Here is a 25,003-nt window from a genome sequence, read left to right on the forward strand (position 1 = left end):
ATGCCCAGGGTAATGAGCTAGTAAAATATGGAGACAGAATCTGGCCCTATCATATAGTATTCAAGATCCCCCGAGAGGAGGTGAGCAGACCCTGAGCGCCCCAAATGCTGAATTCTCTCCTGAGACCAATCTAGACAGAGCCTTGTTACAGGTAAAGCCAAAAAACATGACTTTGCCTAGTAGTTAACTTCAAAGGTAATGGGTAAAAGGCCACATTAATTGTTGGGAGTTAACCAATAAATCCAGTTGACGACATCATACCATAACTGTCTTGCAGGGGATCATTTCGTTCTGCAAATCCTGAAGTATTGGTTGTTCCACTGGGGAGAAAGAGAAAATCCTCCAGGCCATCATCATGGTGCATTTTAAAGGGATCTGGAAAAAAGAAAAAATTTAAAACTCATTCTCAGTGAATACAACTGATATTCTAGACTGGGAAATTTGTGATCATCATTGGTTTTATTCTAGGTACTAGGAACGGGGACAATAGTATGTTTATTCCTCGCCCGTAACAGAAAACATGCCAGTCCTATAATGAATTCTTCATCAGAGGGAAAAAAAAAAGAATTCTGCTTCTAAGAAGGCCTTCTCAAAATTAGCACTCATCTGAATTACCCTGCGGCCTTAAAGAAACACTGATTGCTAGACCCTGAGAATCTGCATTTCTCAGTAGTTCCTTGATAGATAACTAGTGACTCATTCCCTTAAAATGCTTCATTTGTTAGAGGCAAATGCATAAAAACCTAGGCCCTGGGAGAATATTCATTCTTGTGGCCTGAAGTAGCTGTATCACCCTCTTCTAGTAAGGGATGTCATGATCAAGGGAGACCGTAGCACTGGGAAGTATGAACAAGTATAAGGCAAACTGAGAAACTGTTGGGTGTGGAAGAGGTCCCAGTGCTGCTTCTCTGGAACAGCAGGGGAGCTGGGCCATGAGAGAGATGAGAACCATTCATTCTCCCTGGTATCGCTTGGTCTGGGGAGGCTGCTGCTTGCTCTGCTTCTCACACTTCCACTGAAGCAAAACAGAATACCTAAAGCATCAAGGAGAATAGGTGTTATATGGGTTTGCACACTAGAATCGGAGACTTGCCAACTTGCATGTAAAAATGAATGGTTTCTACCAAGTTCTCTCATTTATTTATTACTTTCTTTCTGGGTGCCTCTAATATGGCAGAGTCTGTGCACTCTAAAACCCAGAGATGCATAAGGTCAAGGCTGAATACATTTAGCAGAGGGATATTTTAGTTCAAGCCAAAGAAGATCTTCACCTGATAAATATTTAAGCTGAGAACTGAAGGACTGAGTGGTTAAAGGGATGAAGGCCTCTTCTCTATCTACATCCCCCATTAGTGATCTCATCTAATCTCATAGTTTAAAATTCTGTCTGTAAGTTAATAACACTCAAATTTGTACTTCCAGCCATCTAGACCTCACTGTGGCACTGGGAATTTGACTGGGAATTCGATTTGACTTTCATATCAAATTGCCAATTCTTTTTTTTTTTTTTTAAGATTTTATTTATTTATTTGACAGAGAGATCACAAGTAGATGGAGAGGCAGGCAGAGAGAGGGAAGCAGGCTCCCTGCTGAGCAGAGAGCCCGATGCGGGACTCGATCCCAGGACCCTGAGATCATGACCTGAGCTGAAGGCAGCGGCTTAACCCACTGAGCCACCCAGGCGCCCTAAATTGCCAATTCTTTTTTTTTTTTTAAAGATTTTATTTATTTATTTGAGAGCAAGACAGTGAGAGAGATCATGAGCGAGGAGAAGGTCAGAGGGAGAAGCAGACTCCCCATGGAGCTGGGAGCCCGATGTGGGACTCGATCCCGGGACTCCAGGATCACGACCTGAGCTGAAGGCAGTCGTCCAACCAACTGAGCCACCCAGGCGTCCCCCTAAATTGCCAATTCTTAATGTATAAAATAAAGCTGAAATGTAACAGGTTTCCCAAACCACCTCTCATACAATCTTCCCATCTCTAATGGGATTCTGTTTTTTGGTCAAAAACATTGGAGTTGTCCTTGATTTATCTCTTTCATAAGCCATTCCCAATTCATAAGAAAATCCAGCTGATCTGACCTTTAAAATGTCCCCCAGAATCTGTTTTCCATACCTCCACTGATTAAGGTGTTTTGCAAGGTTGTAGTCAAGGGACTGGCCAATGCTGTGATCATCAGAAGACTTGACAGGGGCTGGAGAACCTGCCTACACAATGGCTTCCTTACATGGCTATTGATTAGAGGCCTCTGTTTCTCCCCTGCATGGGCCTCTCCATAGCAGCTGGCTATCCCCAAACTGAGTAAACCAAGAATAACCAAGATGGAAGCCATAGGATCTTTTATAACCTAATCTTAGAAATGACATACTATTATTTCTCCCATCTATTCTACTGGTCACATAGACCAAGCCTGGTATGATGTGGGAGGTTACTACATATAGGTGTGAATATCAGGAGTTGGGGATCACTGGAACCATCTTGGGGGTTGACTACCACACTTCGTTTTCAAGACATTATACTCTTCTGAGTTTTCTCCAACCTCAGAACTGGCCATTCCCTTCACGTTACCCTTGCTGGTTCCTCTTCTTCCTGATTTAAATTAGTTTAGTAATCTAAAACTACTCACAAAGAAAATCTCTGGCTAAGATGGCTTTGCTGATGAATTCTACCAAACATTTAAAGAAGAATTAAAACTAATTCTTCATTAAGTCTTCCAGAAAAACCTGAAGCAGGGAGAACACTTCCAAAGTAATTCATTCTCTGGTTGGTATTATCCTAGAATGGTATTACCCTGATATTACTCTGATACCAAAACTAGACAAGGACATCATAAGGAAACTACAGATCACCATCTCTTCTAAATATGGATGCCAAAATCTTCAACAAATATGTTTACGAATGTGTCAGAAAATCACACAAATTATACACTATGACCAAATAGGATTTATCCCATGAACGCAAGATTGGTAACCAATGTAATACATACATATCAGCAGAATAAAAAATAAAATCACATAATCATTGCAACAGATGCAGAAAAAACACTTGACAAAACCCAACACCCTTTCATGATAAATCAAGTAGTTGGCAAATTAGGAACAGGAGGCACTTTCCTTCATCTGACAAACGACATCTACCAAATACCCTCTACTGACGCCATAATTAACAGCCACAGACTGGATCCTTCCCCTCTATGGAAAGTAACAAAGAAGGATGTCTGCTCTCACCACTTCCAGTTAATCTTATGGAAGGTTCTAGCCAGGACAATTAGGCAAGAAAAAGAAAAGGGATCAAGATTGGAAATGAGGAACTAAAGCTACAACTGTAAACAACACATCTTACATGTGAAACTCCTAAGAAATATACTAAACAACTACAAGAACTAATGAATTCAGCAAAGTTGAAAGATACAAGATCAATATATGAAAATCAACTGTGTATCTATAGCCTCCCAATGAACAACCTACAAATGAAATTAAGAAAACAATTCCATTCACAGCATGAAAAAGAATAAAATATTAGGAGTAAATTTTACAAATGGGAGCATAAAAATTTATACTCTGAAAACTACAAAAATATTGTTCAAAGAAATAAGATATAAATAAATGGAAAAACATTATATGTTTACAGATTGAAAGACTTAATATTGTAAAGATGACAAAACTCCTCAATTTGATCTACAGATTCAATGCAGTTCCTACCAGAATCCTAGCTGACTTCTTTAGAGAAACTGAGAAGCAGATTCTAAAATTCATATGGAATCACAAAAGACCCAGCCAGAATAGCTAAAACAATCATTAAATAAATAAACATAAAACAACCCACAAAGCAGGAACACTCATATTTCCTAACTGCAAAACTTACCACAGAGCTACAGTAATCATGACAGTATAGTACTGGCATTAGAACAGACATACAGATCCAATGGAAAATAATTAAGAGTTGATTAAAAAGAAAACAAACTATGTATCTATGGTCAACAGATTTCAGCAAGGATCCCAAGACCATGAAATGGGGAAAGAATAATCTTCAAAAAAATGCACCTGGGACAACTGGATATCAACATGCAAAATAATGAATTTGAATCTCTCTACCTCTTAACCATATACAAAAATCAACTTACAATGGATCAAAGACCTCAATACAAGAGCTAAAATTATAAGATTTTTAGAAGAAAACATAAGGATAGGACTCAGTTGGGTGGCTCAGACGGTTAAGCATCTGCCTTTGACTCAGGTCATGATCCTGGGGTCCTGAGATCAAGTCCTGCATCAGGCTCCTTCTTCAGGGGCAGCCTGCGTCGCCCTCCCCCTGCCACTCTCCCTGCTTCTTCTCTCTCTAACAAATAAATAAAATCTTAAAAAAAAAAAAAAAAGAATAAAGAAAGAAAAAAACATGAGGATAAATGTTCATGAGCTCAGATTTGGCAGTAGAGTCTAAGTTAAGACACCAAAGCATGAAGCATGAACAGCAAAAGAAAAACAAGATAAATTGGACTTCCTCAAAATCAGAAACTTTTATGCATTAAAGGACACTACCAAGAAAATTAGAAGACAATCCACAAAATGGGAGAAAATATTTGTAAATCATACATTTGATAAGGGTCCAGTATATAAAAACTCTTCCAGGACAACAAAAAAGACACACCAATTAAAACTGGGACAAAGGGGGCGCCTGGGTGGCTCAGTGGGTTAAGCCGCTGCCTTCGGCTCAGGTCATGATCTCGGAGTCCTGGGATCGAGCCCCGCATCGGGCTCTCTGCTCAGCAGGGAGCCTGCGTCCTCCTGTCTCTCTGCCTGCCTCTCTGCCTGCTTGTGATCTCTCTGTCAAATAAATAAATAAAATCTTAAAAAAAAAAAAACAACTGGGACAAAGGATCTGAATATACAGTTCTCTAAGGAAGATCTACAAATAGCCAATAAACATATGAAAAAAATGAAAAGATAATCAACATCATTAGCCAACAGGAAAATGCAAATGAAAATCATAAGATACTACTTCAATACCAACTAGGTTAGGTGTAATTTTTCTAAAGGGAAAACAAGGATTTTCAAGGATGTGGAGGAATTACAAACCTAATCCACTACTGGTGGGACTATAATATGATAGAGTTGCTTTGGAAAATACTTGGGCAATTCCTCAAATGATTAAACACGGAGTTATCAAATGATCAGCAATACCCATCTGGGTATAAACCTAAGGGAAAAAAACCTGTACATGAAGGTTTAAAACAGCATTACTGACAACAGTAAAAAAAAACAAAAAACAAAAAACAAACAACCCCCCCACCACTCAAACAACCTATACATTTATCAACTGATGAACAGATAAAGAAGATGTAGTATATCCATACAGAGATTGAGTTCCTCTGTGCCACAAAACACATGATCCTTGAAAACTTGCTGAGTGAAAAAAGCCTGTCACAAAAGACCACATATGATTTCATTTACATAAAATGTCCAGAATAGGTAAACTGAGAGAGACAGAAAGTAGATTAGTGCTTAGGACTGGGCTGGATAAGGAGATAGGGAGTGGTATCTAAAGACTACCAGTTTGTTTCTGAGGTAATAAAAATTGATTCTGGTAACTGCTGTATATATACATGAATATACTAAAAATCCACTGAATTGTATATTTCATTTTTAAAAAAGATTTTATTTATTTGAGAGAGAGAGAGAAAGAGCATGAAGGAGGAGGGAAGGAGCGGAGGGAGAGGGAGAAGTAGACTCATGCTGAGCAGGGAGACCGACTGGGGGCTCCATCCCAGGACCCCAAGATCATGACCCTGAGCTGAAGGCAGATGCTTAACCGGTTGGTGGAGCCACCCAGGCGCCCCTGAATTGTACATTTTAGTGTGAACTGTATGGTGTGTGAATTATATCTCAATAAAGCTGTTTTAAAAAATTACCATATATTGAGAATAGCCAATAACTGGGAAATTATAGAGTATCAAGTACGAGATTTTTTGGAACCAGCTATGAGCACCTGGTAAGTTAGATGGTAAAAAAGAAGTCACTTATGAGTGCAAACCAGAAAACTGAGCTCTCAACCTGGCATGCAGGCACTGATGTACTTCTCTGAGGTCCTACTACAATCCAGTTCTGCCACCATTTCCAGCTCGAAGCAACTACATATTGTTTTTTGTCTCTACAGATTAATTTGGCTTTGTAGAAATTAGGTTTGAGTCCTAGTTCTCCTTTCTGTCAAATGAGGATAATAGACACTTGCAGAGCTAGGTAAGAAACACAGAAAATATGTGTAAAAAGGCTCTAGCCCCTATGCCTGACACACATTCAACAAATGGTGCTACTACTACAGTAATAATTCCTTTTGGAAGAATTAAGGTTCCTTTTTTTTAAAGACTTTTTTAATTTATTTGACAGAGCGCACACAAGCAGGGGAGGGGGAGCAGGAGAAGCAGGCTCCCCACTGAGCAGGGAGCCCGATGTGGGGCTCGATCCCAGGACCCTGGGATCATGACCTGAGCTGAACGCAGTCGCTTTACCAACTGAGCCACCCAGGCACCCCTGGAAGAACTAAGGTTCTAAAGTACTACTGACTATTTAGTCTTTAAAGAATATGAATTTCAGTTAACCTACTCAAAATAGTCTTCAAAAGGGAAGGACCTGGACAAGCATGTGCCTCAGAAAAAGGGGTCGAGAGGAGAAAGGGTCAACTAAATGTTCAGGGTAAAGAGTTATACTCTGGTTGTGCTTTGCAAGCTATATATAGACTAGAAAGTTTTATCTGAGTGGTGGCTACAAATTTTTCATGATTACATCATCATTCACATTGAGCAGTCATAGGCAAGCCTGCACTTACCAGTGTGGGTAGGATTCACCAACTGTTCTGGTTCAAAGCAAAAGTTTGTATTTTCTGGCCAGCTCTGGATGTTCTGATATCCCTCGTAGGCCATCTTCTCTTCAAGAAATGGAGTTGGAGAACCTTTGAATAGAAACACGAAACCAAAGTTACATGGTATTAATGTCTTCTCCTCCACTAGAATTGAGTTTCTACTAGTATCACAGTTAGCACAATATGACGAAATCATACCCACCTAGTGCCTTTCAAGACTTTATTTTTTTTCAAATTTTAAGACAGAAAAATATAATCAAAACACTGGAAGCATAGCCTGTTACAAGGTTAAAAACACTGCAAGAGATATTCTGGTTACAGTACGTGAAAAGGTTAGTGATCTTTACCCACAAAGAACAAGTATAAAATTTTATAAAATTGTCAACAGCAATCATTTCAGGTCACCAAAATTTTTAAAAACGTCAGAGCTAAATAAATGGGGAGCTATATACTATGTTCATGAACAGAAGACTCAATATTGTTAAGATGGCAATTCTCAAACTGACAAGAGATTCAAGGCAATTACAATTCAAAGTCCCAGGAGAGGGGGGCGCCTGGGTGGCTCAGTGGGTTAAACCTCTGCCTTTAGCTCGGGGTTATGATCTCAGGGTCCTGGATAGAGCCTTGGTCCTGAATCGAGCCTCGCATCAGGCTCTCTGCTCACCGAGGAGCCTGCTTCCCCCCCCCCCCCCCACCAGCCTCTCTGCGTCGAGATCTCTGTCAAAAAAAAAAAAAAAATTTTAAAAAAAAAAAAAAAAAAAAAATTCCCAGGAGAATTTTCTGAAGGTGTCAACAAGCTCATTTCATAATTTACATGGAAAAAAAAAAAAAAAACCAAAACCCTAAGAACAGCCAAAACAATTTTGAAGAAAAGCACTGAAGGACTTAAATTACTTGATTTCAAAAGTTATTTACACATGTATAATAACCAAGTCAGTGTGGTATGGACGACACATTAGATAAATGGAACAGAACAGAGTTCAGAAAGAAAACTACGTAAATTGTGGACAACTGGTTTTTAACAGAGGTGCCAAGGATCATTTTTTTCAACCAATGATACAGAAACAATTGGCCACTTACCTTTCACCATATGTAAAATCTAACTCCAAATAGATTAAGAACCTAAAACTAAAAACTAAAAACTAAATCTAAAAGAACTTGTAGAAGAAAACAGGAGAAAAAAATCTCTGTGACCCTGGACTAGACAAAGACTTCTTAGAAATGTCATCAAAGGCAGGATCCATGTAAGAAAAAAACTGATGAAATGGACATCATTGAAATTTAAGACTTGAAAAAAAATTTAAAACTTCAGCTTTTCAAAGATACCATTAAGAAAATGAAGAGAAGCCCAAGACTGGGAGAAAATATTTGCCAATGACAAATCTAATAAAGGACCTTTATGCAGAAGAGATCAAAATCTCTTATAACAAAATTATACTTATGATCGACATTAGGTAAGTTTCATAAGAAACAAATTCATTTATCACATTAAAAACAGCCTTTATAGCTAACTTAAATTACTGATACATACTGTGTGTTCAAAACTGTGTTTAAACATTTAATATGGAGGAAATAGCTACTTCAGTTTTTTTGTTTATTTTTGTTTATACTTGCAATGAACGTGTAAGGTTTTAATCTTATTTCCCTTATATCTTACTTGTTCTGATCATACTTATTAAAATGTTATTCTTTGTTGAGTCTAATAATAAAAAATTAAGACTTGGAAAGAAATCTTTAACAACACAATTATAAGACAAGCAACTCAATTTTAAATGGGCAAGAGATTTCAATAGACCTTTTCATCAAAGAAAATACACAAATGGGTAATATGCACATGAAAAGCAGCTCATCTTCATTAGTCGTTAGGGAAATGCAAATTGCAATCACTGTGAGATGCCAATGCACTACAGAACCACTAAATCAAAAAGACTGACAATACCAGGAATTTGTGAGGAGGCAGAGAAAAAGGAAATTTCTTTCATTCCTGGAGGGAATGTTAAATGGCACTACTTTAGAAATGAGTTTGATAGTTTCCATTTCTTTTTTTATGAACTGCTTAATTGAGATATAATTTATCCTTTTAAGTATGTGCAGAATCCGGCGAGTTTTAGTACATTCGCTGAGTTATACAACCACCACCATCTAACTTCAAAGTATTTTAATGACTCCAAAAATCCTATGCCCGTTCCCTTATCCCACCACCCCCTAACAATTACTAACCTACTTTCTGTTTCTGTGGATTTGCCTATTCTAGATGTATCATATAAATGTCATGAGACAATATGTGGCCTTTTATGACTGGCTTATTTCACTTAGCACAGTATTTCCAAGGTTCATCCACGTTGTGGCATTTGTCAGAACTTCATACCTGTGTGCAGCCAAATAACATACCATTGCATGGATATACCACGGTTTATATGTTCATCTATTGACATCTGATTGTTTCCATTTTTGGCTATTTACATAATGCTGCTATGAACATTAAATGTATGTTTTTGTGTGGGCATATGTTTCTAATTCTACTGGGTGTATGCCTAACCGAATTTCTAGGTCATACAGCGACTCTTACATCTAACATTTTGAGGAACTGCCAAACTGTTTTTGCAAAGAGCTTACCCCACTTTACAATCCTAACCAAGAATGTATGAGTCTCAATTTCTCCAGATCGTCACCGAACTTGCTGATCTTTTTTTATCTTAGCTACACCAGATGAGGGTGTGAAATGTATCCCACTGTGGTTTTGATTTGCATTTCCATAATGACTAGTGATGTTCTGCATATTTTCATTGCTTATCAGTCATTTTTTTTTTTTTTAAAGAAATGTCTATTCAAGGGGCGCCTCGCTGCCTGGGTGGCTCAGTGGGTTAATAAGCCTCTGCCTTTGGCTCAGGTCATGATCTCAGGGTCCTGGGATCAAGCCCTGCATCAGGCTCTCTGCTCAGTGGGGAGCCTGCTTCCCCCTCTTTTTCTGCCTGTCTCTCTGCTTACTTGTGATCTCTCTCTGTGTCAAATAAATAAATAAAATCTTTAAAAAAAGGGGGGGGGCATGCCTTGCTGGTGTAGTTGGTTAAGCATCTAACTCTTGGTATGGCTTGGGTCATGATCTCAGGGTTGTGAGATTGAGCCCTGCAGAGTCTGCTTGGGATTTTCTCCCTCTCCCTCTGCCTCTCCTGTTCATGTGTGTTCTCTCTCTCTCAAATAAATAAACAAATCTTAGGGGAAAAGAAAAGAAATGTCTATTCAAATCATTTATGTATTTTTTAATTGAGCTATTTGGGGTTTTTTTTAGTTATTGAGATGTAAGATTCACTTTGTTTTTTTGATTCAAGCATAGTTAACATACAATTTTATTAGTTTCAGGTGTACAATACAACAACTCAACAGTTCCATACATTACTCAGCTGAGTAATGGAACTGTATAATGGAACTGTACTCATTTCACCCAGCCCCCCAACTCACCTTTCCTCTGGCAAGCACCAGTTTGTTCTCCATAATTAAGGAGTTGTTTCTTTTTATCTTTGTTCATTTGTTTCCTAGATTCTACATATGAGTAAAATCATATCATATTTGTCTTTCTCGGACTGATTTATTGCATTTAGCATTACGCCCTCTAGATCCATCCAAGAGTCATTTTCTTGATGATATCCTTGGAGCACAAAACATTTTAATATTGATAAAGTCCAATTTTTTTGAAGATTTTATTTTTCAGGCACCTCTACTCCCAATGTAGGGCTCTAACTTACAACTCCAAGATCAAGAGTCATATGCTCCTCTCACTGAGGCAGCCAGGCACTCGGTTAAAGTCCACTTCACCTGCTTTTCTTCTGCCACTTGTGCTTTGGAGTCTTAAGAAACCACTCACTAATCCAAGTTCATAACAATCTATGCCCACATCTTCTTCTAGGAGATTTATCATTTTACCTCTTATGTTTAGGTCTATAATCCATTTTATTTCTTCATGTGGTATTAGGTAGGGGTCCCAACTTCATTCTTTTACATACAGCTATCCAGTTTTCCCAGATGCATTTGTTGAAAAGACTATAGTAGTTTCCCCTTACTGGTGGGGGATATGTTCCAAGATCCCCCTCCCCAGTGGACATCTGAAACTACAGATACTACTGAACCCTATATATACTATATACTATGTTTTTTCCTATTCATACACATCTATAATAGAATTTAATTTCTAAATTAGGCACAGCAAGAGATTACAACAATAACTAGTAGTGAAACTTCAATTAGAATATACTGTAAACAGAAGTTGTGTGAATGTGGTCTACCAAACTATCTTACTATATTATAGTCACCCCTCTTGTGATGTTGTGAGATGATAAAATGTCTGGATGAGATGCAGCAAGGTGAACGACGTAGGCACTGTGACCCAATGTTAAGCTACTACTGACCTGGTACATCAGAAAGAGGACTATCTGCTTCCATACCACAGTTAATCACAAATAACTGAAAGCATGGAAAGCAAAACGGCAATGACGGGATACTACCGTATTCCTCCCCCACTGTTTTACCTTTGCACTCTTGCTGAAAGATATAAGAATTTATTTCTAGACTGTGACAGCTTCTTACAATATTAAACATGTCTGACCCAGCAATTTGAATCCTAGGTATCTACCCAAGAAATGAAAACACGTTCTATACAAAAACTAATGTATAATGTTCACAGCTGCATTATTCATAACAGCTAAAAATTAGAAACCCAATGTTCATCAACTGGTGCATGGATCAATAAAATATGGTGCAAAAAATATAGTGGAATATTATGCAGCTATAAATGGGAATGAACGACTGAGAAACACTACAATATGGATGAGCCTTAAAAAGCATTATATGGGGGCACCTGGGTGGCTCAGTGTTAAAGCCTTTGCCTTCGGCTCGGGTCATGATCCCAGGGTCCTGGGATCGAGCCCCGCATTGGGCTCTCTGCTCAGTGGGGAGCCTGCTTCCCCCACCCCCGCCTGCCTCTCTGCCTACTTGTGATCTCTGTCAAATAAATAAATAAAATCTTAAAAAAAAAAAAAGGCATTATATGGGGGCGCCTGGGTGGCTCAGTGGGTTTAAAGCCTCTGCCTTCAGCTCAGGTCATGGTCCCAGGGTCCTGGGATCGAGCCCCGCATGAGGCTCTCTGCTCAGTGGGGAGCCCGCTTCCCCGCCCCCCAGCCTACCTCTCTGCCTACTTGTGATCTCTCTCCCTTTGTCAAATAAATAAATAAAATCTTAAAAAAAAAAAAGCATTATATGTGAGAAAAGCAAGGTAGAAAAGATTATATATTGTATAATTCTATTTACATCAATTTTCTAGAAAAGACACAACTATAAAGACAGGAAACAGAATAGTGCCTGCCTAGGCTGAAAGTAGGAATGGGAATCGAGCATCAGTGGGCCCAAGGGAACTCTAAGGGTGATAAAAATATTCTAAAAATGGATTAGGGTGACTTTAGTACACACTTCCTTGTTAGGGGTATGAACTTCTGTTGTGAAGGGCATAAAAGTAAATGAGAAAGAAGTTCTGAAAGGCCACAGTACAAAAAGTTAAAGTTTCCCTACCGTCTTCCTTTTGGAAAACACAGGATCCAAGGAAGATGTGGCTGGGAAAAGGAGAAGGCTCTGCCACAGGGTACTTATAAACAGGTCTACCACTAATACACCCACTGCTAACCTCAAAGCAAAGTGGGTGTGGAAGTGATAGGACTCCCCTAGTTAGTAGCCCACATCTGGCTGCTTCTACGTGCAAATGCTCCCCACCTTCAAGGTTGTCCTTATTTTCATGTTTCATAGAATCATTTAAATCTGATTTCACCTACATGAAGTGGTATGGGGGAAAGGAGAGAAGAATAAAACAAAAATCACTTATCCTCGATTTGCATTTTCCAAAATGCTCCTTCAGGAACATCTCTTGAGAGAATCTTGGATACCTGAAGATTTTTTTTTTTATTTTAAAGATTTTATTTATTTATTTGACAGACAGAGATCACAAGTAGGCAGAGAGGCAGGCAGAGAGAGAGGGGAAAGCAGGCTCCCCGCCGAGCAGAGAGCCCGACGTGGGGCTCGATCCCAGGACCCTGAGACCATGACCTGAGCTGAAGGCAGAGGCTTAAACCACTGAGCCACCCAGGTGCCCCCGAAGATTTTTTTTTAAATAAACATTTTTATTTAAACATCGTAAAATCTGTGGATTTATTTTCCATGCCTACAAGAACGGAAGTTAGATAATATATTCTAATTTTAATTAAGATATTTAATTTCCATTCTGTAACTAAAACTCTTCTTATATAAGTAAAACACCAGATCCCTAAGAAACTCATCTGCTGGAAGGACAGTTAACATCACAAATGGCAAACTCTCCGGGGTTCTGTGTGTTGACCAGAGCCCCTAGGGAGAGTGGCTTCTCTCTGGGGGTTATTATGGACATTGATCTGCAACACAACTAAGAAACTTCTGCTGTAAGTTTTAAGAAAAAGAAACATCAGTTCTTCAAAAGAAGATAGACTTTTTCCAAACTTTAAGCAACGTTTGTCACAACTGTCTTTTCAAGATGGAAACTGATCATCATAATCGTCTTTCATCAGTGACAGCTTACAATGGATGATACAGAGAGTCCACACAGAGCTGGTCCCTAGGTCAACTCTCACTAAATGACGTAAGCACAAAAGTAAACCCCTCTGGTTATGGTACAACCTGGGGCAGGAGAGAAGAGGAAAACTTAGCAATACAACTCAGGTATGGCAGCAACCCACCAGCAGGGATGTTAACACCCTGTAACGGGGTCCTGTAAATTCATGTCCAAGCACCTCCAAAGGTTTGAATGATCACCTCCGTCCCCTAAGCAGCTCCTCCTCCTTTTGGTCTCTCCCCCCAGTATGTTTTCTCCTTTCTGTCCCTCCTTTTAGCTTTGAGAGAGCCAACTTTATTTTTTAACTTTCAAATTTTTTTTTAATTTTTGAGAGAGAGAGCACACACACATGCAGGGGTGGGTGGGGAAAAGGGAAGAGGAGAATTTTTTTTTTTTTTTAAGATTTATTTTAGGGGTACCTGGGTGGCTCGGTCAGTTAAGCATCTACCTTCAGTATAGATCATGATCCCAGAGTCCTGGGACTGAGCCCCCGTTGGGCTCCCTGCTCAGCTTAAGAACCTACTTCTTTCTCTCCCTCTGTTCCTCCTGCCTGCTTACTCTCTCTCTTTCTCAAATAAATAAATGAAATCTTTTTAAAAAACTTATTTTAGAGCTCATATGCAGAGGGGAGGAGCAGAGGGAGAGCGAGAGAAAGTCTTAAGCAGACTCTGTATGGTGTGCAGAGCCCTATGCGGGTCTTGATCTCATGACCCTGGGATCAAAACCCCAGCTGAAACCAAGAGTCTGACACTTAACCAAATGGGCCACCCAGGTGCCCTGCAGAGAGAGAAACTTATGCAGGCTCCATGCCCATTGTGGAGCCCCATGGAGGGCTCAATCTCATGACGGTAAGGTCACGACCTGAGCCAAAATGAAGAGTTGGGACATTTAACTGACTGAGCCACCCAGGCACCCCAAGAGAGCTAACTTTATTTATTCTTTTTAAAGACTTTATTTATTTTACAGAGAGAGACACAACGAGACAGAGAACATAAGCAGGGGGAGTGGGAGAGGGAGAAGCAGGCTTCTCTCTCAGCAGGGAGCCCAATGTGGGGCTTGATCCCAGGACCCCGGGATCACAACCCGAGCTGATGGAAGGCGCTTAATGACTAAGCCATCCAGGCGCCCTGAGAGCCAACTTTAAAGAGCATTTCAACACATGGAAGTTCTGCAGAACTGAGTGCAGTCAAATTGGGTTATTCATGTGGTTTAGTTTTCTCTAATACCTAATATGTATTTGTACCTATTTCAGCAGACAATAGAGCCCATTTTATATAGACCACATATTTGTTTTTATGCACTGCTGGAGAACTAGGGAAAATGTTCAGCAGAGCCAAATAGGAGTTGAAGCCGTGGTTAAGAATGGGAAAGTAAGGAGCACACCAATGTGAACGGGAAAAGCTTATGGAGGACAGCAGGTCTTCACAGAGGACCGCTAGAGAATAGCTAGATGTCAAAGGCCAAAAAAAGCAGATTTTATCTAAGATAAATAATATAATATATTATATATATTAATATATATAAATAAGATATTTATAATTATATAAATATATTTGTTTCTAAAATATATATTATAAATATAATAAATATAAATAAAAATAAATTTTAAAAAACAACAACAACAATATTTATCTGCCTGCATCCCTTCCAAAGGGAAACTGCCCTATTCCCATCCAGGCAGAACTAGTTCAGAGGTCAATCATGGTGTTTTGGCTTTCTTGACCAAGGAGTATACTTGTGATTCAACCAGGCCAAAAGTCCTTTGGAGAAATCTGATATACAGACATTCTGACATTTTGGATCTTAAGCCATAATGATACACCTAGGCTGCCGGTGGCCCTCTTTCCCATCTTGAAAGAGTCTGCCTGAGAACGAAGCCAAAGAGAGGGCAGGGGAGAACAGAGGGGAGACAAGAAAGAGTAGGAGAGAGGGAGAAAGGCAGATTGTGAGTGAGTGAGTGAGTTAAGCAGAGGAAGAAAGAAATAAGGAGAGGAGAGAAAAGCAAGAGACAGACTTATGAGCCAAGTATGGTTCTAAAAGCCTTATATGTTAAAGGGGGGGCAGCCAAAAAATATATACAGTCCCTAGTTTTTAAAAAGTTCTAACCTTGTCTCTGCTACTTAACTCTGGGGTGACCTCAAGACTTTTAGAGCCACAGACCACTTTCAAAAAAAAAAGTTGTGAGGTATGATACACCATTTTTTAAATACACTTTAAATCTTTTTTTTTAAATACATTTTAATTCTAAAATTAAATTCTGAGACCTCTGACTTACCAATCATCTCTATATCTCTCAAAAAAAAAAACCTAGTAAAATATAACTTACGTATAAGTACTCAGATGCTATTGAATAAATGGAAGTACTGGGATACTTGTTAGGCCAGAAAGATTATTATAAATCAAAAAACATACCACAGTGTCCTCGGGAAGGTTCACAAGTGGCATATGAAGGAGGGAAGGGGAAAAGGTGGAAAACATTTGGATAAACACTTCTTAAAATTAATAAAAATATAATAAATTTTTATGGATTGACTTATCTTACTTCCCAAATCATAAAAGCACAAATGTAACAACACATTCTGGATTATTAAAGAGAAATTAACCAGATAATGGTAGGAGAAAACAGTTTTCTGATGTTCTGAGGTTGATGCTGAGAACTGATCTGTAACTGACTCAACAGTACTATAGCAGCAGTCTCAAAACCTGGTCCTTGGCTACATTCCAGAATCACTTTTCTTCCCCCCTCATTACTAAATATTTTAATCAATCTATAGCAGTGATTAAACAACAGAAAGGGAAGGACGGAGAGAGGGAGATCTGTCTATAAGTAAGCAAGCAAAGGGTTGGGCACCAACCTGGCACCAACCAGAAATATTTGAATTCCTGCCCACTCTGACCGAAAGCTTAAATGTATGTCTCTCAGGGTGCCTGGGTGGCACAGTGGGTTAAAGCCTCTGCCTTCGGCTCAGGTCATGATCTCAGGGTCCTGGGATCGAGTCCTACCATCGGGCTCTCTGCTCAGCCTGCTGAGCCTGCTCAGCCTGCTTCCTCCTCCCCCTCTGCCTGCCTCTCTGCCTACTTGTGATCTGTCTCTCTGTCAAATAAATAATAAATAAAATCTTTAAAAAAAACAAAACCAAAAACAAATGTATGTCTCTCTTGGCTTAAGGAATGACCTCTAAGGATACTTGTTCAGTTCTAGAATTAGAGTAATTAAAAAAAGTTATCAATAATTTAATATTCCACAGAAAAGTACTAGAACTTCCATCTTTTTTTTTTTTAAAGATTTTATTTATTTATTTGACAGGCAGAGATCACAAGCAGGCAGAGAGGCAGGCAGAGAGAGAGAGATCATGACCTGAGCCGAAGGCAGAGGCTTTAACCCACTGAGCCACCCAAGCACCCCTAGAACTTCCATCTTTGAATTGCTTTCTGTTTAGAGGAGGTGTACCTACCACCTACTATTGCAAAGCTAATAAAGGCAATTTGTTTAGGGCTTCAATACGACAGATGCTTCTCACAGAATAATTAATGCAAATGTTGGATACAAATCTAATACTCTTCTTTATCCGCTGAAAGGAACCCTAGCAGGATTATTCCCCACTCCTCTCTGGGTAGGCCAGTCTCCTCATGGCAACTGCTGAAGCCCACACTTCTGCTACCCCAGTGCCTTTACTCACGAGATCAACCTCTCCCTGCTGTTGGCCCCACATCCCACAGCCATGACTCAAGTCTCAGGCTCTACACAGCCTCTCTCCTGACTTTCAGTGCCTGTCCTTCTCCTCTTAGCCCTTTCAACATTCATTGTTTGTTCCTAGAAAACCATTTAGTCACTGAACACTAATTTCCTTATTAGTCTAACAAAATGTTTTTTATTTTTTAAATGCTTCAATCTTTTTTTTTTAAGGTTTTATCTATTTACTTCTCAGAGGTGGGGGGGAGCACAAGCAGAGGGAGTGGCAGACAGAGGGAGAAGCAGGCTCCCTGCTGAGCAAGGAGCTCAATGTGGGACTCGATCAGAGGACTCCAGGATCATGACCTGAGCTGAAGGCAGACACTTAACCGACTGAGCCACCCAGGTGTCCCATAAATACTTAAACCTTTAAGTATTCTATGTTCACCATTTTAAACAAATACATTATTTAATATGTATTAATCTTGTTTCTCCAGTTCACTATGTTTTTTAAAAAGTAAAGACTGTGCTACTACTTTATTTCTTCAAAAAGCCTAGCTCACTGCATGGCACAGAATGGCATTCAATACATAAGCTGCCATCGAAATTACCACAAGGTCATTTTTTTTCTGGACTGGATTATTTAAGTTAATAAATTCACACCATACATAAGATTGGAAAGTGATTTACATTTAGTATGAAAAAGCGTAAGAAACATCAGGTGATTTTAAAAAACCTATCATGTTTAAAATAAATTTTAAAAGGCTAGTGAGTCTGCTTACCCTTTGGTGAAAAAAAAAAAAAAAAAGACCCAAGACTTTTTAAAAAATTATTATGGTATACTCAGGAAGCAAGCTGAAGGTTGCTGGAGCGGAGGGGGGGTGGGAGGGATAGGGTGGCTGGGTTATCTACAACGGGGAGGGTATGTGCTATGGTGAATGCTATGAACTGTTTAAGACCGATGATTCACAGACTTGTACCCCTGAAGCAAATAATACATGATATGTTAATAAAAAAAAAAAAAGAAGTAGGGGGAAACCAAAAAAGAGGGCATCTTTAACCGTATAGAGAATAGCCCCCTAATTAAATATGTAAATTTCATGCTATCAAATAAAAAACAAATTCTTTATTGGAACTTGATCACTTAAACTAACGTCACCTATTAAAAAACTAAAGGTAAGAAACAAGCCAAGAAAATTCCCAAATAAAAGCAAAAAGAACAAGGAAAAAAATTACTGAGGTAAAGTGGACATGCAATGTTTATCAGTTTCAGGTAACATACTGATCTGACAATTCCATCCACTACTCACTGCTCACCACAGTTAAGTATAGTTACCATCTGGGGCACCTGGGTGGCTCAGTGGGTTAAAGCCTCTGCCTTTGGCTCAGGTAACGATCCCAGGATCTTGGGATGGAGCCCCTCATCAGGCTCCGCTCAGCAGGGAGCCTGCTTCCCCCCACCCCCCTGCCTGCCTCTCTGCCTACTTGTGATCTCTGTCTGTCAAATAAATGAATAAAATCTTAAAAAAAAAAAAAAGTATAGTTACCATCTATCACCATACAATGTTATTCTAATTACTATTTTTTTGAAGACTCAATTTATTTGAGAGAGAGAGCGAGCACAAACCGGAGGGCAGAGGGAGGAGACAGTATGTCAAGCCGACTCGGGAGCTGAGCATGCAGCACAACATGAGGCTCAGTCTCAGGATCCTGCTGAGATCATGACCTGAGCCAAATCCAAGAGTCAGAAGGGTAACCAACTGTACCACCCAGGCACCCCCGTTATTATAATTATTATTGACTATATTTCCTATGCTCTACTTTTCATCTCTGTGACTTATTTATAACTGGAAGATTGAACCCCTTAATCCCATTCACCTGTTTTGCCCTTCCCCCCTCCCAGCTCCCCTCTGACAACCACTAATCTGTTGTCTGCATTTTAGAGTCTGCTTGTTCCTTTGTTTTGCTTTTTAGATTCTACATGTAAGTGGAATCATATGGTAATTTCTCTTTCTCTGTCTGATTTATTTCATTTAGCATAATACCCTCTAGGTCCACCAATGTTGTCACAAATGGCAAGATTTTGTTCTTTTTATGGCTGAGTAAAAACTCTTACATACGCATGCGCACGGCCCACGTCTTCTTTATCCATTCATCTATCAATGGACACACTTGGGTTACTTACGTATCTTGGCTATTGTAAATGATGCTGCAATAAACACAGGGATGCATGTATCTTTCCAAATTAGTGTTTTTGTTTTCTTTGGATAAATACTGAGTAGTGGAATAACTGGATTGTATGTTATTTCTACTTTTTAATCCTTTGAGGAAACTTCATACTATGTTTCACGTTGGTCATACAAGGAAGGGTTCCTTTTTTCCCCCACATCCTAGCCAACATTTGTTATTTCTTGTCTTTTCTGTAGAGGCCACTTTTAGGCAACAGGCCTGAGCAAAGGAAACCTGAATAAGGCAAAAAGGCACACAAGGACCACGGAGCGGAATGCAAACAGACTCATGAAGGAACCCACCTTCAAACAGCCATAGGCCCTAACGGACCAATTACAACCAGGCACAAGATTCCCAAGATTCCTAAAAAATGGAAAATCCTATCCTCCTCCCTACTCCCTCACTCCACCCTCACCCCTGCCTCAAGACAGTCTCTCCTTCGCTGTCAGGCCCCTGACAGCCCCCGGCTCCCTTGGGGTGTGGTCAATAAGCTTCTCTTTTGGTCTGCATTGGATGAACTCTTTCGCCACCCAGGGTGCCGGCCCCCACCCAACTGGTATGCCCCACATTTGGTGTCCCTCCCACCCGATCGGAGCATCCCACATTTCTGATACTAGTCATTCTAACTGGGGGGAAGTGATACTTCATTGCGGTAGAGAAACAAAAACAAGAACAAAAAAACCTATCTTTTTTTTCCCCCCAAATATTTAGTTTTAAGTAATTTCTGCACCCAATGTGGGGCCTAAACCTACAACCCTGAGATCAAGAGTTGCATGCTCTCCTGACTGGGCCAGCCAGGTGCCCCCAAACCCAGTTTTTAATCAGAGAAGTGAATGCATTTTCCCTACACATTCTGGGGAAGAAACCTGCATCTCTGGTTTTTAGATGCAGAAGGCACTGGTTACCTTCCCTCCACAGTGGTGCTACAGCATGGCCCAGAGCAGCTCTCTGAGGAGCAATGCTGAGAAGAGCCAGCCTAGCCAACAGTATTATTAATGAACAAATCTGACAGAGGCTCACTCCCACATCTTCATTCAATGCTACTGACCTAGATTTCCTCCTTAAAACTCCACAGCAAAAGCAGGCAAACTCCCTTGCAGGAACAACAGCCTTCAGAGCAAAAAAAATTTTTTTTCAGCATAACTACAATCTCCTCAGAGAATCTATTTCAGTTAAAAAAAAAAAAAAAAGAAAGAAAGAAAAATGAAATTCTAAACAAGAAGCAATTTACATAATGCAATGGCAACAACCCTAGATACCTCGGTTCGCCTAAAAGATTTTAGAATGAGAAAAAATAGGGGCCAGTTTCTACTGTGAAATTGGAGCACTAACAGTGAAGGCAACTGGTTAAATATTAAAAGTACCAACCAATCAAGCAGTAATATCTGTGTATCTATATATCAAAGCCAGAACAATTCTATCAATAAGACCCATTCCAACTGAGAAGACAGACCAACAGATTTTAATATAACAGAATATAAAATGTTCACTGATAAGGCTTTAAATTCTACATTGTGAAAACCAAGAAACTACCACTTGTCAAGTTTTAATGTCAAATCAAAGAATATCCAGTTACCTGAAAAGGAGCTGTCAAAATACTCCTCCTCTTAACTACATATATGGGAGACAGATTTTCTTCATCTTCAACTCCAACAACATGTTGTGACAGACTGAATGCAGAGGCAGATCTGAGTATCCAGCCACCTTCTATTCAACCCGATAGTCAAGACATTTAGAAAAATATAATACACAGTCCTTCCTACCAACCTTTTTTTGAAACTGTACTTATTAAAAATGTTAATGATTATATTTTAAACTAATAAATATTTTTTTAAATCAGCTTTAATATCCAATTTGATAAATACTGAGAGATGTAACCCATATAAACAAAAGCTCTTTGGGGTCCTTAATAATTTTGTAACCAGCTTTACTGAGGTACAACTGACAGACAATGAGCTGCACATATTTAAAGTGTATAGTCTGATAATTTTGAGGTATGCATGCCGTCACAAGAGAATGAACATATCCACCACCCTGAAAAGTTTCCTAGTATTTATGCATTAGGTCGTCTTGATATCAACAGGTTTGAGAACTGATGACTTAAGAGAGTATTTAGAGACAGTCTCCCTCTAGAGAATATTACTATTTTTAAAAAAAGATCTGGTTTACTTATTTGAGAAAGAGAGAGAGCACGCTAATGCATGCACAAGTTGGGGATGGGCAGAGTGAGGACAAGCAGACTCCACACTGAACGTGGAGCCCCACACAGGGCTTGATCCCAGGACTCCAAGACCATGACCTGAGCTGAAACCAAGAGACAGACGCTTAACTGACTGAGCCACCCAGGCATCCTGAGAATACTGCTATTTATTTGGAGAGAAAACTAAAAGGATAAAGAAGGAGAAACAAGAACACTGGGCAGAAAGACTCAGCGTTGGTGAGACCTTAGTTGTTAGCTCATTTAATGCCCATGAACCTCAATATCTCACCTGTATCATGAAAGGATTATACCAGTATCTGTTTTTTTAGCTTCCTTCCAGTTCTAAAATTTTATTAGTCCACATCTCTACATACATACTGTAGACTCATGAGTAAGGATCACCCTTCCTTTCCCCAACACCCCCACCACCAATCACCAAGAAATCCAACACAAAATTCAGGCTTTAACTTAACATTAAACTTGACAAGTGGCTGTTCATTTCTCCTTTCTTTTGCTTATCTTTCTCCCTCTCCCCCTCTTCCTTCCCTCTTTCACTCTCCCTTCTTTCCTTTTTTCCTTCCTTTTCTTTCCCTTCCTCCCTCCTTTCATCTCTTCCTTCCTTTCTTCCTTCCTTCCTTCCTTCCTTCCTCCCTCTCTTTCTTTCTTCCTTTTCTTTCTTTAAGATTATTTATTTGTCAGAGAGAAAGACAGACCACAAGTAGGGGGAGCAGCAGGCAGAGGGACAAGCAGGCTCCCCGCCGAGCACAGGACCCCATGTGGAACTCAATCCCAGGACCCTGAGATCATGACCTAAGCCGAAGGCAGATGCTTAACCATCTGAGCCACCCAGGTGTCCCAACAAGTGGCAGTTTCTTAAAGGTTTTCACAGTGTAGAATCTAGAATCTCAAACCTTATCAGTGAACATTTTGTATGCTGTTATATTAAAATCTGTTGATCTCTCTTACATTTAGAATGGATCTTATTTGACAGAACTGTTCTGGCTTTGATATATATACAGATATTACTGCTTGATTAGTTGGTACTTTTAAGTTTATGCTTCTGTGATACAAACTTAGCCATCTGAGAAATGAGGAAACACATAATACAATTATCTCACTAAGGGCTAAACTGTATGATGAAGGTGTTTAAATTACATGAAAAGATAAGTAAGAAAATTAATGCTGGCAAGAGGGTTTCACAGAAAAGACAGGGGGGCAATCTCTGAATAGGGTATTTTCAATTACTATCAACAATGTAAGTAACACATTTGAGACTAAAATTATTATTACAAAGATAAAACTGAACAGGCAAATAGCATGTATATACCCATATATATGTCTCAGAATGATAAAGCAACTGGCAAAACATTAATTATTGGTGAATCAGGAAAAACATAGACAAAAGTTCTTTGTTTTATTTGTTCTCTTCTCTCTTCTCTCTTTTCTATCTTTGAAATTAATTCAAAATAAAATCTCAGTATTTTTTATTCGAAGAGACATATGCACCCCAATGTTTATAGCAGCAGTGTCTGCAACAGCCAAAGAAATGGAAAGAACCCAGATGTTCATCGACAAATGAATGCATAAAGAAAATGTGATATATATAGACAGTGGGATATGACTCAGCCATAAAAAAGAATGAAATCTTGCCAGTTGCAATGACATGGATGGAACTAGAGGGTATTAATGTTAAGTGACAGAAGTCAGTCAGAGAAAGACTAATACCATATGATTTCACTCATACATGGAAATTAAGAAACAGAACAGATGAACATAGCGGAAGGGAAGGAAAACCAAAATAAGATAAAAACAGAGAGGGAGGCGAACCGTAAGAGATTCTTAACTATAGGAAACAAACTGAGGACTGCTGGAGGGGGGAGAGTTTAGGAGGATGGGATAACGGGGTGACAGGCATTAAGGAGGGCACCTGATAAAATGAGCACTGGACTGGGTGTGATATGCAACTGATGAACCACCAAATTCTACCCTGATACTAATACACGATGTGTTAACTAAACAGAATTTAAATTAAAAAATTTAAAAATTTTTTCAGCATTTCTATTTTCTACAAATAGAAAGTGATGAAAAATCTAACTCATATTTTCAGCCAACTCCAATTTTTATAATAAAATAGATTTAAATATTCATATCCAACTATATGAGGATGTCTTTCTCTCTACGAAATAAGCAAACAACAACAACAACAAAACCCACACACCTTCCGGATCTGAAAATTAAACAATCTTTGACATCCTAAGATGGCTGACAGACTTTTTTTTTTTTTAAGAGTTCACAGTTCTAATAATATTTGAAAACACTGAAGCAATGAAGGTCTTGAGTGGGAAGGAGATGACGACTATGTGTTAATGTGTTTCTTTTTGGTTCACTGTAAAACAAACCAGCACACTTGTCTTAGAAATGTCCTAAGAGACCACACAATATGCTTGTTTTGCTTCAACCATAAATCCTGCAGGATGCTTCCTGGAGGGGGCAGAAGTGAAGGACTCCGCTGTGAGGCCGGAGCACATCCTAAGGGAGGAGTGATTTAGCTATAAATGCTACACTGTTTTCAGTTCCTTTTATCTCCTGTCACACTCAATTTACTAACGTTCTGAATGTACATTGTTCCTATAAAAACATGTGACTACACTTGCTTTCTCATTCTTCAAAGAGTTTATTACACATTCTCCTCTCTAGCATCCTCCATCCCATCACAAAAGCTCTTACTTATGGAAATTAATATTCTTCAACTGCCCTTTCCTCTACCGTAAACTTACCTACATGAGTCCATCATTACCTCTTTCCTTCCTACTAATGGGGAGTATAATCCTCTACCTTTATTTTTTTTAATTTGGAAAAAAAAATTCTAAACCAGAGAGAGAATATGAGTACAGGCCACTCTCTTTTCCAAGGATATCACTTATGCAAGTATGTCCTTTCCCATCACCTTTATCATCAAGTCCTCCAACCACCATGACTTGCTTATCCCTTCCCTCTTTATTTCTTCTCCTCTGGTTATAAGCACAATTAAATCTCTAGCGTCTTTTTTTTTTTTTAAAGTAGGCTCCATGCCCAGCACAGAGCCCAATGTGGGATTTGAACTCATGACCCAAGATCAAGACCTGAGTTGAGACCGAGTTGGAGACTTAACTGACTGAGCCACCCAGGAGCCCCTAAATCTCTAGCACTTTAAATGACAAACAAAACCCAAATTGTATTAAAGAAAAAAAATCTCCCATAGATAAATCTATGGATTAAAAGAAATTTACATTCTAATTTCAAAAAACCAGTTATTACAGGGCGCCTGGGTGGCTCAGTTGATTTAATGTCTGCCAACCTTGGCTCAGATCATGACCCCAGGGTCCCAGGAATCAAGCCCCGCATCAAGCTCTCCGCTCCGTATCAAATCTTCTTCTCCC

The 25,003-nt window shown here is 39.3% G+C and overlaps 1 protein-coding gene across 9 annotated transcripts in view; it reads right to left on the bottom strand.

The window, feature by feature from the left end:
- Nucleotides 1–25,003, bottom strand: part of MAP4 (microtubule associated protein 4) — a 190,106-nt gene that overhangs the window by 55,453 nt on the left and 109,650 nt on the right. For all 9 annotated transcript variants that reach the window (XM_032867918.1, XM_032867913.1, XM_032867912.1 and 6 more), the window contains exons 4-5: nucleotides 6,825–6,947; nucleotides 262–375 (exon numbers count right to left, since the gene is read on the bottom strand). In XM_032867918.1, coding sequence (XP_032723809.1) covers nucleotides 262–375; nucleotides 6,825–6,947 — 237 coding nt within the window. The remainder of the gene's footprint in view (nucleotides 1–261; nucleotides 376–6,824; nucleotides 6,948–25,003) is intronic.

This window comes from Lontra canadensis, unplaced genomic scaffold, assembly GCF_010015895.1.
Source record: "Lontra canadensis isolate GAN:19392208 unplaced genomic scaffold, GSC_riverotter_1.0 scaffold35, whole genome shotgun sequence".
Classification (NCBI taxonomy): Eukaryota; Metazoa; Chordata; class Mammalia; order Carnivora; family Mustelidae; genus Lontra; species Lontra canadensis.